Below are 16,151 nucleotides of genomic sequence, written 5' to 3'. Positions count from 1 at the left end.
GAGCCTGGATCCAGAGTTGGAAAAAAGAAGATTCTTACCGACATCTTTTGAGTGCCTGGATCCATCCATGCCTGAGGCAGATAATCCTGCCTAGTTGGTTACTTGAGCCAGTAAATTTGCCCTTATGCTCAGGCCAATTCGATTTGAGTTTCTGTCACTTGCAACAGATAGCATCCTGCTAATACAGTAGTGACAGGGCCTGACACAGAGTAGGAATTTAGTTGATAACTGTAGCTTTCTCTTCACAATCTTTGTTAGGTTGGATCGAGACTAATATTTATTTTCCAGAGAAGAAGAAACATTCTGAAACTATCAGTTAGGTGACAAGCAATTTTATTTTGCAAAACAATCACTATACAGCAACAAATACATTTGCAAATTTTGATTGAAAAACATCAACTAACTACAACCAGCCATTGAAGAAATGCCTTTCTATGGTAACAGGCTCTAGAATTATCAGAAGAAAGAAACCCCCCACAGATTTGTAGCGGCATGTTGGAACCTTGGAATCCCAGCATACAGAGTATACTTTTTGTTGATTTTTTTTCTTTTTGCTAAAGTTGAAGTCGATTTTCATGATAGATATTTTCCGAGTTTAAAAACAAGGTTTTTCCTGTAGAGGGAATTGGCCTCGACCTACACACCCAGGCTAAAAATCCTAGGTGTAAAAAGACAAACATCAATGCTGATTTTAGCACATCAATGTTTGAAGCAAAGCTTAGAAAGTGCCTTTCTAAGCCAAGAATCTACCTTTTTTTTTTTTGCTACATAGACCAGGAATAGTTTATTTTCCTCTTTTTTTGTGGCATGAAAAATAGGAGAAAAACTGTAATTGCAGCTATGTCAGAATCAAGCACGTTGAGATTACTTCTTTAATAATGTTCACATCATGTTATATTTTGGCCGGAGATCGCATTTCCTGCTGTGCTACTATATGAGTGTGTGGAGAAGGCCAGCTACCGTCAGTACACTTTTGGATTTAACAAAGTTCTCTCTCCAGTCCTCTTCAGCCATACTGAGTCGGTGTTACACAGGTGTCTTGCTTGTGGGAGGGGTTTCAGCCCATCACCCTGCTGGAACTCAGCAGGAGAATCCAGAGAGAGTTGGTTCTTAACGAACACGGCCTTTGAAACTCATCGTGAACTCGGATCTTTCCTGCATCATTGTAAGGTACCCAATTCTTGGTTGCAGGTGACCCAGAGAGAGTGACTTCACTGGAGAAGTTGGCCTTTTAACTCTTTACAGCTCTGGATTACTTATGTATTCTTGAACAGGTTCTCAAAGGCTAAAGCCAGAGAGAAACTGGCATTAATAGATCTAGAATTGAAGCTATGAAGCTTTAACTTCTAGATCAGCGTATGGGTGTCCCCACGAGAGTGGTGTTCAAAAAGCTTAATTTGCATTAGTAATCTTGAGAGTGAAGGCAAGATGGGTTCCACCCTTATCCCCATAAGAAGACATTTAGCCTGTGTGTTTCTCTCTTTTAACGGTACAAATTACCAGTTTCTTTTTGTTAATTTTATAAAGAATCACATTTCCAGACAAAGCAAGGGCATTTATTCATTATAATTTTGCTGTGATTTGAAATAAACATTTGTTTTAATGCCAAATCTAATAATGTAGTGCTTTATGTAATCTTTATTTTGGACATGTATTTGTAAGAAACTGAATTTTAATATGTAAAGCATGTTTACTTATTCTTAACTTTTATAAAAAATTTAAACCAGGTTGAAAAAAACGTTTCACAGGTTGAAACTGTTCTAATCAGCTGTTCACTTCTTTCCAGGGAATTTTAATCACAATCTAACACTATGAAACAGGTAAGAAAATACCATAAGTCTCCATACAACTAGTCTTTCTTCTCCTATTTTCTGGTGCATTTACAGGGAAGCTAATGGATAAAATGCCCAGATTGGTCAAATGAAACTTCACAGCAAGTATTAGGCAGAAAATGGACACATCCATAGCCCTACTCAGCAGTTTCTAACTTTTTGACTGTCCTATAAAATAACTGACTCATAATAGTTTCAGACAGGTTTGCCTGCGTAAAACCTCTCCATTGAAAATGAAGGGTGCACGTTTGCTGCTGGAGTTTCTTTCGTGGAACTTACATCGATTGCAGTATCCAATGGGTCACAAAATGGCACCCGCATCTCTCTGTCTTTGCATCCCTTGGCTTCTATCTTAGATGCTACTATCCTTCCTTGTTGCCTCCGTCCATGCTCACTATTTCCTCCTTTAGTAGATCAGAAATTGACTTGGCTCAAAGAGATCAAATACCTACTAGAGCATTTGTCTTTAACTGTTCAGATCCAACCTACCAGGCCTGAGCAAGAGAAAGAACACATAAACTACTAAAAAGCATCCACCCAGCCTGGTAACTCATTGCCTTATCCAGGCCATTGACTACTTCATTGTTTATTCATAAGTCTAAGGTGAATGATTCATGAGAGGAATTAAGTAATTGATTTGTGATTTCTAGACTGTATATGAAGTCAGAAGGGTATTATCCACTGGTAAGTAATACTAGGTCATTCAGTGTGCCTTTACAGAGTGCAATCTTGGAGTCCTGAAAAAACTGACTGAGATACCTGCATCTCAAATGTTTTGTAGCTCTAGCTTCTCCAAATACTGTATTTTTCCCTTCTAACCAAGGAAACGTTACTTTGAGTATGGAAGCCAAACATCTTCTGTCAGATAATTTAATAAGCAGGTACTAGTTGGAAGAATGGGAAACCATGTCCCAAACTCCCACTGTTAGTTTCAACTTTAGCAAATGGGGAAAAAAAAGAAAAAAAAGATCTTAGGAAGTCTATTTCATGAATGATTACAGGAATAAAACCCACGCTATTCCGTGATTCAAAATGAGATAAACCTATAATCTTAAACCAACAATCTGTAAACCCTTTTATGTATAACGGGACCCACCCCCACAAACTCCATGTTGGTGAAAGCAAAGAAAAATAAATTTTTCTAGCATCACGGAAGAGACTTGTTATCTGGCACTAAAACAGGGTTACAGCTTTGAGTTGTTACAGAAAGCAACTTCATGCTAAAACTTTTTGTCTTTTTTAACGTATTTTTTTTAAATAGGGAAAGAACCCTGCTAACATCTACTTTCACATACCTAAAATTGCAACACCAAAGGGTGCAAGAGACACAGATACTGTGAATAAAGAAGTATAATATTCAAGTATATGAGGAAGTATCACAAATGACCACAGAGAAATATATATATATTTATATCTATAATACTGTATCAAACAGATGGAAAGGGGTGTGAAACTGGTAGTGTGGACACAAATCTAGCTGATCAACTGACATTCTAATCAGACACAAGTCCATCCTAATGAAAGTGCCTCATTCCTAAGAGATGCACTTTTTTACCACCTCCTCAAACACAGCTCAAATTGTTTCGTACTTATTTGTTCATTAGTTAAATAATTTATTGGATTGACTTATACTCTGATATAATAATCCAGGTCCCAAATGTTAATAACTTAATTGAATCTTTCTTCCCATTTATACAAAATAACACTTTAAAAAAAATGTATTTCTTACATGCTCTTCTCTTCCTGCAATCAGACTCCTGATTTAATTTAACCTGTAATAAGTTACAATGGGCAGCTTTTGTCTTTACACCCAGCAACAGAACAGTGAAATGAGCAGCTTGGATTTTAACAAGGCCTTTCGGAATGTAGTGGATAGCCTTCAGGCACATGAAAGGTAAAAATGCAATTTTTAAAATAATTCTCCATGCAAAACAGAGCAGAGCAAAAATAACTGTCCAATTGTACTCATGGAAAGCCAGTGTCTTCCTGTTGCAAATGGAAATCAAGTCAATTTCTGCATATACTATTCATTTTTTTTAAATAAAATTGTAACAATGACTACAGTTTGGGAATGAGATTATTTATTTTATGGTTTAAAGAATGAATATAACACCTGCTCAGAGCCCACTCCTGCCAAGAGCTCATGCCTAAATGTTATTACTTGAAAGCTAAATGAGAAATATTCACAAGCCCTGCTTAGCGAGTGCAGCAGTGACATCCTCGGCCAAAGTGGCAAGCTGAGGGGATTCGAGCAGGTTGATGCTTCCAGAAGAGGAGACGTTGCTGAGTCGTCGGGGGGAGGCCACGCTGGATCTGCCCGGGGACTGCGTAATGATCTCAGCCCCATGGTCCACACGGGCCTTAGCATGCTCTCTGAAGTTCAACTTTTGGCTGTCAATCTGTTCAAGACAAGCATCAGTCCTTGTTAACTCAAGCATCTTAACTGGCTTCTAGCTCTTTCTCTATATCCCAGAGCTGATGTCAATGTCACTTCTATTCAGCTCTGTCATCCCTACTTCCTATACGACTAGCTCTTCAATCTGGCATCCATTTTGATGAAGAGTATTTCAGAAGGATTAAAAAAAAAAAGACAAGATCAGCTCATGACCTTGTTTCTTACCTTGACATTACCACCTCCAGGTACGTGGTGAGCATTGTCAAGTGAACCAACTTTAGCTTGGGCCTTTTCTTTGAAATCCAGTTTTACACTCTCAATTTTCACACGCCCACCACCTAGGGGAGAGGAGAAAGGCTTTTAAATCCCTTGCTAAAATTAAATGTTATATTTGTGGTGACTATTTCTTAAAAATGAATACAATAGATAGACCATCACAAACCAGTTATTTAACTCTACCATCCCTCTGACCACGCATGTGAAAGGAATCAGCATTTCTGGTCCATACCATATTCGCCATACCATCCAAGACAATGACATCCTTTTTGTACCATTATATGGATTGCTTTACATATTAATACCTTTCTCCTCTACCCATGTCTAACCTAAGATAGAGGGGTATTCTTTTTTTTTGACATTATGGTTTGATTGTAGCTTTGAGACTTTCAGTATTATTCAGCTTCTTTGAAATTTGGCTTTCATAACCAAAAGCTGTTCTTTGAATCACACCAAAGGCTCGCTTTTAAAAATTGCATTTCCAGAGTTATCACCCCCAAGAATAACTCCTATGCCACGGGAATCTACCTGGCTATGAGACAAGGACTCTATAGGTCACCGTCCTTCTACTCCTTTTACCTTTTGTTTAAGTGGCTCCTCTAAGCCTTTAAAAGCCAAATGACTCCTTTCTCTCTCAGAGGGACCTCCCTGAGGGATTTTTCTTATCTGTATGATAAAAACTCTAAAAATAACACAATGAAAATATCCTATTGTATCTTTTCTAAAACTTGGAACATTTAGTCTCTTATTCCTAAGGGAGCAAATTAAATTGAAAGAAAACTCTTCTTTACTCTTCTTCACGGTAATAGGTCACTTGTCCGAAGAACTATTAGGCTAGAAATGGTGCACATATGGGTAATACATTCATTTGTAAAATTCCAATACTGATAGCCTGACTGATGAAACTGGAGTCAGGAGCTAAGTTGTTTATAACTAGTAAGCTTTCAGAGCTTCCCATTTTAATAAACAGATTGAGTGATAGGAATAGAATCTTAGGAGATCCCATTCTTGTACAGATGCCATAGGACCAACCTGACATTGACTTTGCTCTTATAATATTGAGACGGTTTTGACCATGCCATTTCTGTAAATGCTAATTAGTCTGAAACTTGAGGATGTGCTGAGAGATGAAAGTGCCACGTGCCACCCTTCAGTGTGGTCTCCCGATCACTGCATGCCTTTCTCAGGCTTGCAAATGCAGAGCGTTCTGCACTGGGTGGGTGTTTGTTGTCCTTGAGTACTTCTGAGTGTCTGCTGATGTCTCGGACTTGGAAAGAAGCTGGATTAGACTCCTTTACCCATTTTCACCTAAGAGACTTGTTTTCACTTTCACTAGCAGCTTGGTTTTGGCCGTATGCACATTTTTGGAAGGCCAGTGGTAGTGACGTGATCCTCTACTATCATTGCATCTCTCTTGGGATTTTGATTTGGGAAAAATACCTGAGGGGATCTACAGAAACATGGAAAAGATTTTTCAATTTTGGGCTCTTGATGCTTATTTATCTCTGTAGCTCAAAGAGAAAGGTCTGTTAAGACTTCATAGGTCTTTCAGGGTGTTTTTCTCATACAATACCTAGACATTTATATTAACACTCAAGTACCTGGCCAGGGGCCCCTTGAAATTATACGGTGTTATTGGATCACACTTGAAGATATTTCCATTCATTCTTCTCCTGACGTCTTAGGATGAGCATGACGGTATTTAACTCATGTTTACAGGAGACCTGGAGTTGTTCTTCCCTCAAAATATGCATTATTGCAGGAAGCGTTATTCTCCCAACATTTTACCTGGCCACGTGGGTCTCACTTGCTGGTAGTGACAGGATTAGTGTGATTAATGAAACACACTTATCTTGGTTAGAGGCTGGAGGATGCTGAGCTTTCAACTAGTGAGATCAACTGTCTTGGGATCTCACCTTTCTATTTTCTTGGGAGCCTCTGACAGAAACTGCCTTTTCAAGCTTTCTTTTATGATTATATGTTGTGTCAATATAACCTTGTTAAAACTTTTGTTGAAGTGTATTTTGAAAGAAAAAAATAATAATTTAATATTGACCTAAAATATATTCAGAAAACGAAGGTCGAGGAGTCTGTTTTTGTTGAAGTCCTGCTAGAAATTTTTACGTAACTATTAGAGAAGCCCATTTGAATTCAGAGGTCTGTGCCCTTGGTTCTGAGGAATTCTAGCACCCACCAGGAGGAGTAGTTGCGAAAGACTAACATTTTTACCAGCTTCATATGGCCTGAAGTGAAATCAATAAGCCCAGATATTTCAATTTATGCCTCCAGGTATTGAATTGTTTCCTTTATTTTCTCCTTAGATATTCCACATTCCAAAGAATTTTGTGAAAAGTTTGCTGTTGTCAAGGATCATTGTGCTAACACTTCTTTCCCAATTTAGTCATCTGATTAGTATTAGTCATCTGTTAGTATAGAAAAGCTAGATTTAGAAATAGGTGGGAGTCCATGACAATAGTCTTTTATGACCAGGAAATCTTACACAGACTATTTTCTTATCTGTATAAGACTTTTCTATGCATCAAGACCCCAGGTGAATTTGACTAACTGTATACTTACTGTCTGAAAGTAATGAATCCACTATTTCTTTTGTATTCTGGAAGAAAATAAGTAGTGTTGCAAAGTACTTCAGTCATACTGTTTGGGATGGCAGTACAAACTCAACCAAGTGTCTGCAGGCCTGAGTCACAGACAGAGGAATTGGGAGGACATGCAGTAGGCACCATGTCCCTGCCGCGGCACGAAGGACAGAGAAGCTAATTCCCGGGTAGAAGTTTCGAAACCAGCAGTGGAGACACCACACGTATAGTTTCTAACTCCTTCACCTGCTTTATGCGCACCTTTGCCAAAGTGAAGCCTGATTTCTAGACGTGTTTCCCATGCATTTACTCATTTTGAAACTTATCCTATTTGCCTTTGTTTTTACTGATAAATCCTTCTTAATAACCTTCTCCTGGTCAGAAATCTTACTGGGCTCAACTTTCCTCATACTTTGTTTCTGATAACATTTGAGACGATGATTAATGGGAACAATCTATTCCCAGGTTAAATTAAGATGCCAAGCATAGGCAGTTAAAACCAATTGCTTCCTCTTGTCCTTCTATAATCCAACAGTATATATAAACTGTGTCAAAATATTCTCAAGAAAATTATAAATCTGACAGTTGTCCATTATTTACATATGCATGGAGGTGGAATTTAGCAAAAATATAGAATATGTCATACTCAGAAAAAATGACTCGTAATATGTCAGATTCATACTTTAAAGAGGGAAAAGTCCACAGCGAGTATGAACATGAAGTCTACATTAGAGCACTAATCCTATGAGATATGCTAGAAAAACTAGAGGTCCATGGTCAGATGAGTTGGGGAAGCACTGCGTTCTGCTGAGAAGTCACAATGCTATTGAGCCACTAGAGGATCTAAGTAATTCAGCAGATAAATACATTTCTTCCGCTTTGCTTAAGCACAATCCTTATTTCACATAACGTAGAGAAACAATTCCATGAAAAATCTTTGGAAATTCTTCTTTCAGTCCATGTAATTATGTACGAATACATGGCCCAGTGTATTTTATAGACTATATATTTCAAAAGAGCTCCAATAAGCATGTTGAGTACATAGAGATAAGTGTATCTTATATACCTTTTAATTTTTAACCTGTCTTATGATATGAGGCCTGTCTGTGGTAATTGAGTTTACTTGTCCAAATGGCGATGCCTTGAAATTTCTAACAAGTTCCTATTAAAAGCACGAAGTATCAGGATTTTGAAACGTCCTTCCAATTAGGTATTTCGCAACAATGAAAAGTTTGCTTGTCACTTTCTTAAATCTAATTTAATATTTCTCAAAGAATAAAAATATTTATTTACCTGGCCTGTGGCGGATGTTCTTCAGAGAGCCACATTTAGATGTCACATGGCTTAGGTCTATCTTCTTGGTAACAATCTGTACCTGTGTGAACCACATAAAATATGCTTAAAATAGCTTAGACATGGTCAAGCCCCCGAGCTTGTACATAAAATCTAGAAACATATCCAAACTTACAACATACAACAACATATCCAGAAACCCAAACAGAGGTATATACACACACATAGGAAAACATATGTTCTCCCACACGTTTGGTTGGAAAGAAGGACCCAAGTGAAAGAAAATCCTACAAGAGAAGATGTTATTAGTTAGAAAAGAGATCATGCCACAAGAGGATAGAAACATCTGGATTAATAAGGCAAGCTTCCGCTCAGAGAACGAAGCCACACTGTGTTAAACCTTTCCATAAGCAAAGAGCCAAGTGAAGAGATGAATTACTCTTTAAAAACTGACTTTTATATAAAAGTGACCAACACTACTCATAGATACAAGAAGACCCAGCTGTAGGCTGGTGTAGTCTAGAAACAATTAGAGGATTAGAAAAACAATACAGATCCAATTTAAGATACAAGAAGAAAGCTCTACACATGCTTTTCTAAAATATTATTGTCATGTCTTGGCTAAAGGGAATTTTCTTGCATACCAAATTATAAAATGGTAACTTTTTTTCTGCTTTGTGTTTTATTGGAATTATTTCTTCTCCCAATATGTGAAAACAGTGCTTTTCCAAGTATGGTTGATTGTCCATTTGTGTAAGAAGCACATGGGAATTGCTAAATCAGACACTGTGGAAATGCGGCCAGGAAATCTGCATATTCGAACAAGCGATTCTTCTCTAGAGGGAAGTTTAAGACTACTGTTTTGGAGGTTAGAAGCTCCCCACTTACTTAAAAATCGTTAGTCATCTCAATTTATCCTTTTCCACTGAGGTGTTCTGACCAGCAGCCCTTGCAGCAGAGGATAGTTGGGTCCACCCTCTGATACCCTCAAGTTATTTACCAGGACAGACTGCTTCTGTGAGAGTACCACGTGGTTTGCACTTACAGTCAGGGCAACAGGGAGCAGAGGAACCATGTCAGCATGAACACTGACCCTGAGGCTTAGCCTAGCAGCACTCTTGAAAGAGTCCAGCACACTTTGCTACGGACTTCCCGTGACAGTGACATTTTCACGCTCAGTGGAGCTGCTTCGAGCACCAGCTCCTGGTATAGGCACTTGCTTGTCTTTCACTCCTTGACTTCATCTCTGCTCAGCTGAGTAGCAAGGAGCCAAGAGTTATTAGACAGGTGACAATTCTGGAGTGGATACTCTAAATTACTTGAATCACAGATGGCCAGAACCTGAAGATTAAATGACAGGATCTGTAGAACAGAAAGTCAGCCTGGTTCACCCTTTTTATTATTCTTATTTTATGAAGAACCATGCTTACTTTAGCTTGAGTTTGCCTGTTTCAACTCTGCCTCAACTACATTTGAGAAACAGGGATTCACCTCCCCCTTCTTCTCAAAGGAAATTATTTCTACTCAATTTAAGAGACCGGAAAAATGCCATCAAGATAAAGTGCGTACTGGGACTTGAATCCTTTCACTTTGAATTATAGACGAACTGTGCGTCACTGGCTTTGTACTATTCCAAATGATGTTTTAACTCTCATGAATAATGAAGCACTGAGGATTGACATTACACACTTTGGCTACTTTCAAGTATATCAGTCTTGGTCTTAAGAGTAATTGAAATGGAGCTAGAAAAGTGTGTGCCCAGCTGACTTTTGCAGGGGAGTAGAGACAGTATGAGGAAATACCTTGAAGCCAAAGGCTAGCAAACAAAATAGTGAAGTGGGTTTTCCATCCCCATGAAAACCATGGTGTACCCCATTAAGGTTTTCTTCCTCAACGAAAGCAAGAAATTCGCTGGGATCTTAAGGCAGGATGGGAAGCCCATCACCGAGAATGCAAGGCTGACAAGCTCCCAACCAGGGAGACGTGGAGAAGCAACGAGAAGCAGGGAGTGTGCTGGGAGTGAGGCAGGAAAGGAGACAGGGTGTTGGCTGTGCAGGTGGCTCCACGCGATCAGGACAGCTTTCTAATGGAAGCTTTTACTTACATTTCCGCCCCCAGCAGAATGTTTGATGTTATCCTTGGAACCACATCTGGACTGAACCTTGCTAAGATCGATCTTCTTGTTTAAAATCCTAACCTAAAAGGAATTGGAGGTAACTTCACTGTGCATTTTTCTTTCAATATGCTGAGTACAGGGAACCAGAATGGGTAGTGTCAAAGAGGCTCCAAACTCCATTCCACCTGCATAATCATTTACAAGAAAAAACTAACACTGGAACCGAAGTGCAGATCCATCGCATAAATAAGACCTCTATTCCCCTGCACCCGCCCAGGGCCAAATGCTTGATAGCCTTACATATGTCAGTTGTAGGCAGGTGTAGTCCGGAAACAATTAGAGGATTAGAAAAACAAAACTTGGATCATCTGTGAGGAGGAGGCTTCTAATATCGTGGGCAACACGGGGACTCAGGTCTACTCTATGGAGGGTCCAATAGTGTAGTTCAGCCAGGGATCCTGAAGGATTTGCCAGTGCCCTACCCACCTCAACCCCTACTGTGGCAGCCATCACAATTACAAATCACCTAGTACGCTTGACTTGACTGCATTATTGGTCCACACAGCACAGGTGAGGTTCACAAGTGGGCTGGCTTAATGCTACAGGTGAGCGTTCTTATTCATCCAGGGGAAGAACCCCTGGTTGCCCAAGAGGGTCAACAAGGAGGCTCTGAGCCTTTTCTGCTGAAAGGACTTTACGATTTCCTTCCACGTTTGGCTCAGCAGCCTTCTTAAAGGTCTCCCTCGGACACAGGTCATAAACAGCCATTACCCCTGGATGGTCAGTGTGGAAGCACTCTTTCCATTTTTAGTGGGAAGAAAACCAAGGCCCATTAGTTATCTGACTTGTACTAGGTCACGTGGATGTAGTCCAGGCTTTGGTTGAGTCCAACAGATTTGAGGTGGTTTTATTTCTCTTTTAAGGAAGTCCAGTATTCATCTTGAAGACAATAGCAAATGCAGATCTGGAAAGATATTACTCTGGTGTAATGTAACATGCAAAGTCCCGTGACTTCTTTCATGTGTCTTTTGAATTTTGCATGTTTTGGAATGGCAGATGAGCAACGTCAGCATGGAAGGAAAGGCTTATTTTCGTTGTTGATGGTTGGTTGGTTTGATTTTAGTTTGGCTACTCCTCCCCCGTCTCAAGAGCTAAAGAGAAATAATGTTTTCAATGCTTTTGGGGACAGTTTATCCCCATAAAAAAAAGCTAAATAAATTTATCCTAGATATACAGCCGTCTCCAAGAATGGTTTCACATCTCTTGGTATTTGCAAAAGAGTAAAAAATTCAAGAGGACATTGAATACCATTTTTAATTAGACAAAGCTTAAATCGCAACGCCTAACACTGGCACGACAACTTGTCCCTTACAGGGAAATATCACTGACAGCTCTCATCCGCAGCCCACGGGAAGGGCCTCTTGTCAAAATCTGAAGTCAGAAGATGTGATGATTGGGCTACTCTTTAGGGCATAATAAAAATTCCAATTTTTTAAAAAAGGGAGGCTATCACAGAGTCTGTACTAACAATAAGTGTGGCTGCACTCTAAGAGTTTCACATAAGCTGTAGATGGGGATAACTTTAAGTCAATAAGGGCCATTACGTTTCAAACCTCATAGATAAATTATTCTTAAAAAGTAAATAATTTTGATTTATTATTTCTAATACTAATACCTTTAATTATTTTCCATGAGGATCTAGTTGTTTCAGCAATGAAAGAATTCATCTAAGCCATTTTTCTAATCCTTGGGGATATGCAGGGTCTCATATTTCCCTTACAAACTTTAGCTTAGAGATCATTAGAGTAGCAATGGAGTGGCACATTACCGAGTGATCAAAAGCCAAATGTTAAATCTGATTCACTTTTCGCAAAAATAGAAATTCCAAATTCAGCTGCATGAATCTGTTTGACTTTAAGCAATCAACTGTTAGGCAGTTTTTATGATTTCCAAAACAAATGATTCAAACCCAAACGGGTCACACACACTGCCAGCATTACTTAGAGATGACTTAAATCTTAAAATCCTAAAACTTAAAGGCTGACATGTTGATTTTCCTCAGATTTTCTGGAGAGTCATAGATTTTTCTAGTGAAACAACGAGCTGGTCTTTTTTTTTTAAAGATTGGCACCTGAGCCAACATCTGCTGCTAATCTTTTTTTCTCCTTCTTCTTCTCCCCAAAGCCCCCCAGTACATAGTTGTATACTCTAGTTGTAAGTCCTTCTGGTTGTGCTGTGTGGGATGCGACCTCAGCATGGCTTCATGAGCAGCGCCATGTCTGCACCCAGGATCCGAACTGGCAAAACCCTGAGCCGCCAAAGCACAGCGTGTGAACTTCACCACTCGGCCATGGGGCCAGCCTGAGCCAGTCTTTTTTGATGGTAGACTTTCTCAACCTGTACACATTTGAATGCATTAATGGCATGTTCTTTACGTATTTCCATATTTGAAATAGCTTCATAGTATACTGCTTTTGTCTAAAATGAGGCAAAATATGACATTCACCATCTTGCCTGAAGGTTGAGTACACAGAAACAAAACCACTTTAGGCAGTGGATATTTATGTTCAGTAAGAGTCATGATCCAACTTGACAGCTTCACCGGAGCACCCATCTAGTCCATGTGACTTACATTTATGTCTTAGCAAAATTTTTTACAAAACACTTCATGCCAAAGATCTCTAGGATCATTTACTAATAGTTAACACATTAGAGAGTTAATTCCACAAATACCAGCAATCCTCAGAAACCATTCCATAAAGTAGAAAAATAGATGACTGCCATGAAGGATAAAAACTTTATTCTAGATCAGTTTTTTTATTAGACAGTTGCAATTTTAACTCTCTGTGCTCTATGGATGGGTCCAAATAAAAATTACTTTCTTTGGGGAGAAATTTTCATTGAACTTTTGTTTTCCTAAAAGCCTGTGTCAAGGTAAAATTATTTTAATATCTTAGAGACTGTCTACAAGAAATACAACAAACTTCTATTTGACAAATGAACTAATTTTTCTATATTCATGATATGGAGGAAAAATATTTGAATAATCATTACCCAAGATTAACTCTAAACCACATTTTAATCTTTGTCAATTTCTTTCAACCAAAATTTTTACTTGCACCATTAATGGAAAATGGGGTGATCTGAAAGAATGTGACAATGTTTCCTTCTCTACAGGCCTCACAATGGAAGTGAAATGTATTATATCAATCAACTGGATCATCTTCCTAAAGCTCTGCCTTATTCAAAATTCTCCCTATTTCCTATTAAATTCATCAAAATGTCTTAGACAGGCAACCAGGGTTCTCAGCGATTCTGATTTTTGAGCCCTCTCTTAGTATTTTACCTTTGGCCAGACTGTGTTACATACCATACCTTTGAAGTTCATCCCGATGCCTTCTTTATGTTATTCTCTCTCACTAGAATGCCCTCATTCCAAGTTGAGTCGTAACTGATCATCCTTCAAGGCTCAGCCTAATAGGTACCTTCAGTGGGAGGCTAGCAAAAAAGGACTTCATTCTCATGGGCAAATGTTAGTGACTTATTTGGTACCTAGTTTGACTTTTCATTGACATAAGAGTCATATAAACAAGAAGAGTCATAAAGAATAGGTTAATGTAATAGAATAACTAATTAGAATTATTTTATTTTATTTTTTACTAATTCTATCTATTCCTTCACCATGCTACGGAAGACAGTGTATGTACTTTCCGGATATTTCTGGTGTGACTCTAGTTGGATTTTTATCATGACAGTTCAATTGAAATGATCTGACACTTGTACTTTCTCTCTATATAAGTTTAATTGCTCCTTTAAAGAAATTAACTTTTTTCCCCCAAAATGGGGTTACTCTAAGAAAGGACAAGAAGACAAAACACAGGATATACCCACAAGCAAGAACAAATCTCTCTTACTAGAGGTTAGTTGGAAACCTGAAACATGTAAAATAAAAGAAAATACAATCCTAACATAGTTTTTAGTAAAACAATTTATAAACTGGAGACATTAATCCAAATGTCAACTTGAATTTGAGCAATGGGATTTCGACTGTTTTTTTCCCCTTAATTTGACACTCTCTGATGTTGTTCTCTTTATCAAAAGACCCACACGCCAGCTCAAGATGGTGAGATAGGGAGAATAACTGGGAGTCCAGAAGTTTGGATTCTGTTCTCAGTTCTTGCACAATGTACTGCTAGACGTGTCAGGCATCCTCTAGGTGTGAACCTCAAATGCAACATCATCTTTCTTCCTCCATCCAAGGCTGTCGTAGAAAGGACCCCTCTTTTTGAAAGGGTAGTGGCCAGTGGCACTCAATCGCCTTTAACTTGATAGGGGATTAAGCTTTAGAAAACTATCTAGTTTCTATGGAGTCCCGAGGCATCATATACTAAAATGAAAATATGAATACATCAGCTATTCCTGAAAATCAAATGTTCTCTGGAACAGATGATGTTTTCTAAAGACTCATCTGTTAACAACCCTGTGCTGATAGATTAAAATGTACACAGGTAAATAAACTTTATAATCCATTCTGAATTTTAATTAACCCCACCTACACTGACCAATTACTTCTTCAAAACTAAGTATATCAAATATAAATGATAAATATACTTGAGTACACATTTAAATAGAAATAACAATTTACGTCAAAACATACAATTCCACAGAACTCTAAAGGAAAAGCATAAGTTGGAGGGCCCATTAAGGTGTCAGGTCAATTTTCCTATGCAGGCTGTGGAGCACAGCACAGAAAGTGGAACCACAGTGGAAAACCCTGGGGTGAATGGATAATGCTGAAAAATGTGGAAAGAACTTTTTCCTTTTTCTTAAAGATTGGCCCTGAGCTAACATCTGCTGCCAAGCTTTTCTCTTTCCTTTCTCTCCCCAAAGCCTCCCAGTACATAGTTGTATATTCTAGTTGTAGATGCTTCTGTTTGTGCTATGTGGAATGCCACCTTAGCACGACTCGGTGAGGGGTGCTAGGTCTGCACCCAGGATCCTAACTGGCGAAACCCTGGGCCACCGAAGCAGAGAGCGCGAACTCTACCACTTGGCCATGGGGCTGGCCCCCTGGAAAGAACTTTGTGGTGGAACAGATACTGAATTTAGTCATTAGATCCACAGGTAAATATTTTAAGTGGTCTCTCAATGGGAACTGGAAGGAAAGGTATGAACACAACAGTCATTGTGATTTCTGAAAACTAAGAGATAATGAGTTCATATGCCATAATTTCTTGACATTATATTTTTTCTTCAGTTTAAATTTTCAAGAAATTTTAAATAATAGTGGACCATGTTGGTAAAGAAAATCACTTTTAAAGAGTCTGTTCAGTTGTTTGAAACCCGTAGATTCAAGGCCGTTCTCATGTCCTTGTTTGGCTTGCAAGTGGACAGCAAACAAAAAAGGACTCCACAGGTCTCAACTTTGTAAAACGAAAATAGTAATTTTTTATAGTTTTTAATAATTAATAGTTATGAAGCCTAGCTCCAAAACTTTTCATTACCCTACAAAAGATACTTGAATTGTTGTTATAAAAGTTCTATTGTGTAAGGACAGGGTCTCTGATCTCAAGGAGCTTTCTTTTTGAGATAATAACTTTGATAGCAAAAACAAACACCTTGTCAATATAATGTAATGTATT

The 16,151-nt window shown here is 38.5% G+C and overlaps 1 protein-coding gene across 50 annotated transcripts in view; it reads right to left on the bottom strand.

The window, feature by feature from the left end:
- Window positions 1–316: 316 nt before the first annotated feature.
- Window positions 317–16,151, bottom strand: part of MAP2 (microtubule associated protein 2) — a 301,478-nt gene continuing 285,643 nt past the window's right edge. For 43 of the 50 annotated variants that reach the window (XM_070270406.1, XM_070270377.1, XM_070270404.1 and 40 more), the window contains 3 exons: window positions 8,394–8,475; window positions 4,453–4,565; window positions 317–4,231 (listed from right to left, as the gene is read on the bottom strand). In XM_070270406.1, the coding sequence (XP_070126507.1) occupies window positions 4,016–4,231; window positions 4,453–4,565; window positions 8,394–8,475 (411 nt within the window). In that variant the 3' untranslated portion in view covers window positions 317–4,015. Of the gene's footprint in view, window positions 4,232–4,452; window positions 4,566–8,393; window positions 8,476–10,497; window positions 10,591–16,151 lie in introns of all 50 variants that reach the window. The other 7 variants (XM_070270401.1, XM_070270361.1, XM_070270353.1 and 4 more) reach the window with 1 other exon arrangement.

Source organism: Equus caballus, chromosome 6 (genome assembly GCF_041296265.1).
Source record: "Equus caballus isolate H_3958 breed thoroughbred chromosome 6, TB-T2T, whole genome shotgun sequence".
In the NCBI taxonomy this organism is placed as follows: Eukaryota; Metazoa; Chordata; class Mammalia; order Perissodactyla; family Equidae; genus Equus; species Equus caballus.
Note: the sequence above shows the minus strand (reverse complement) of the source record. Positions and strands in the feature narration are given on the sequence as shown.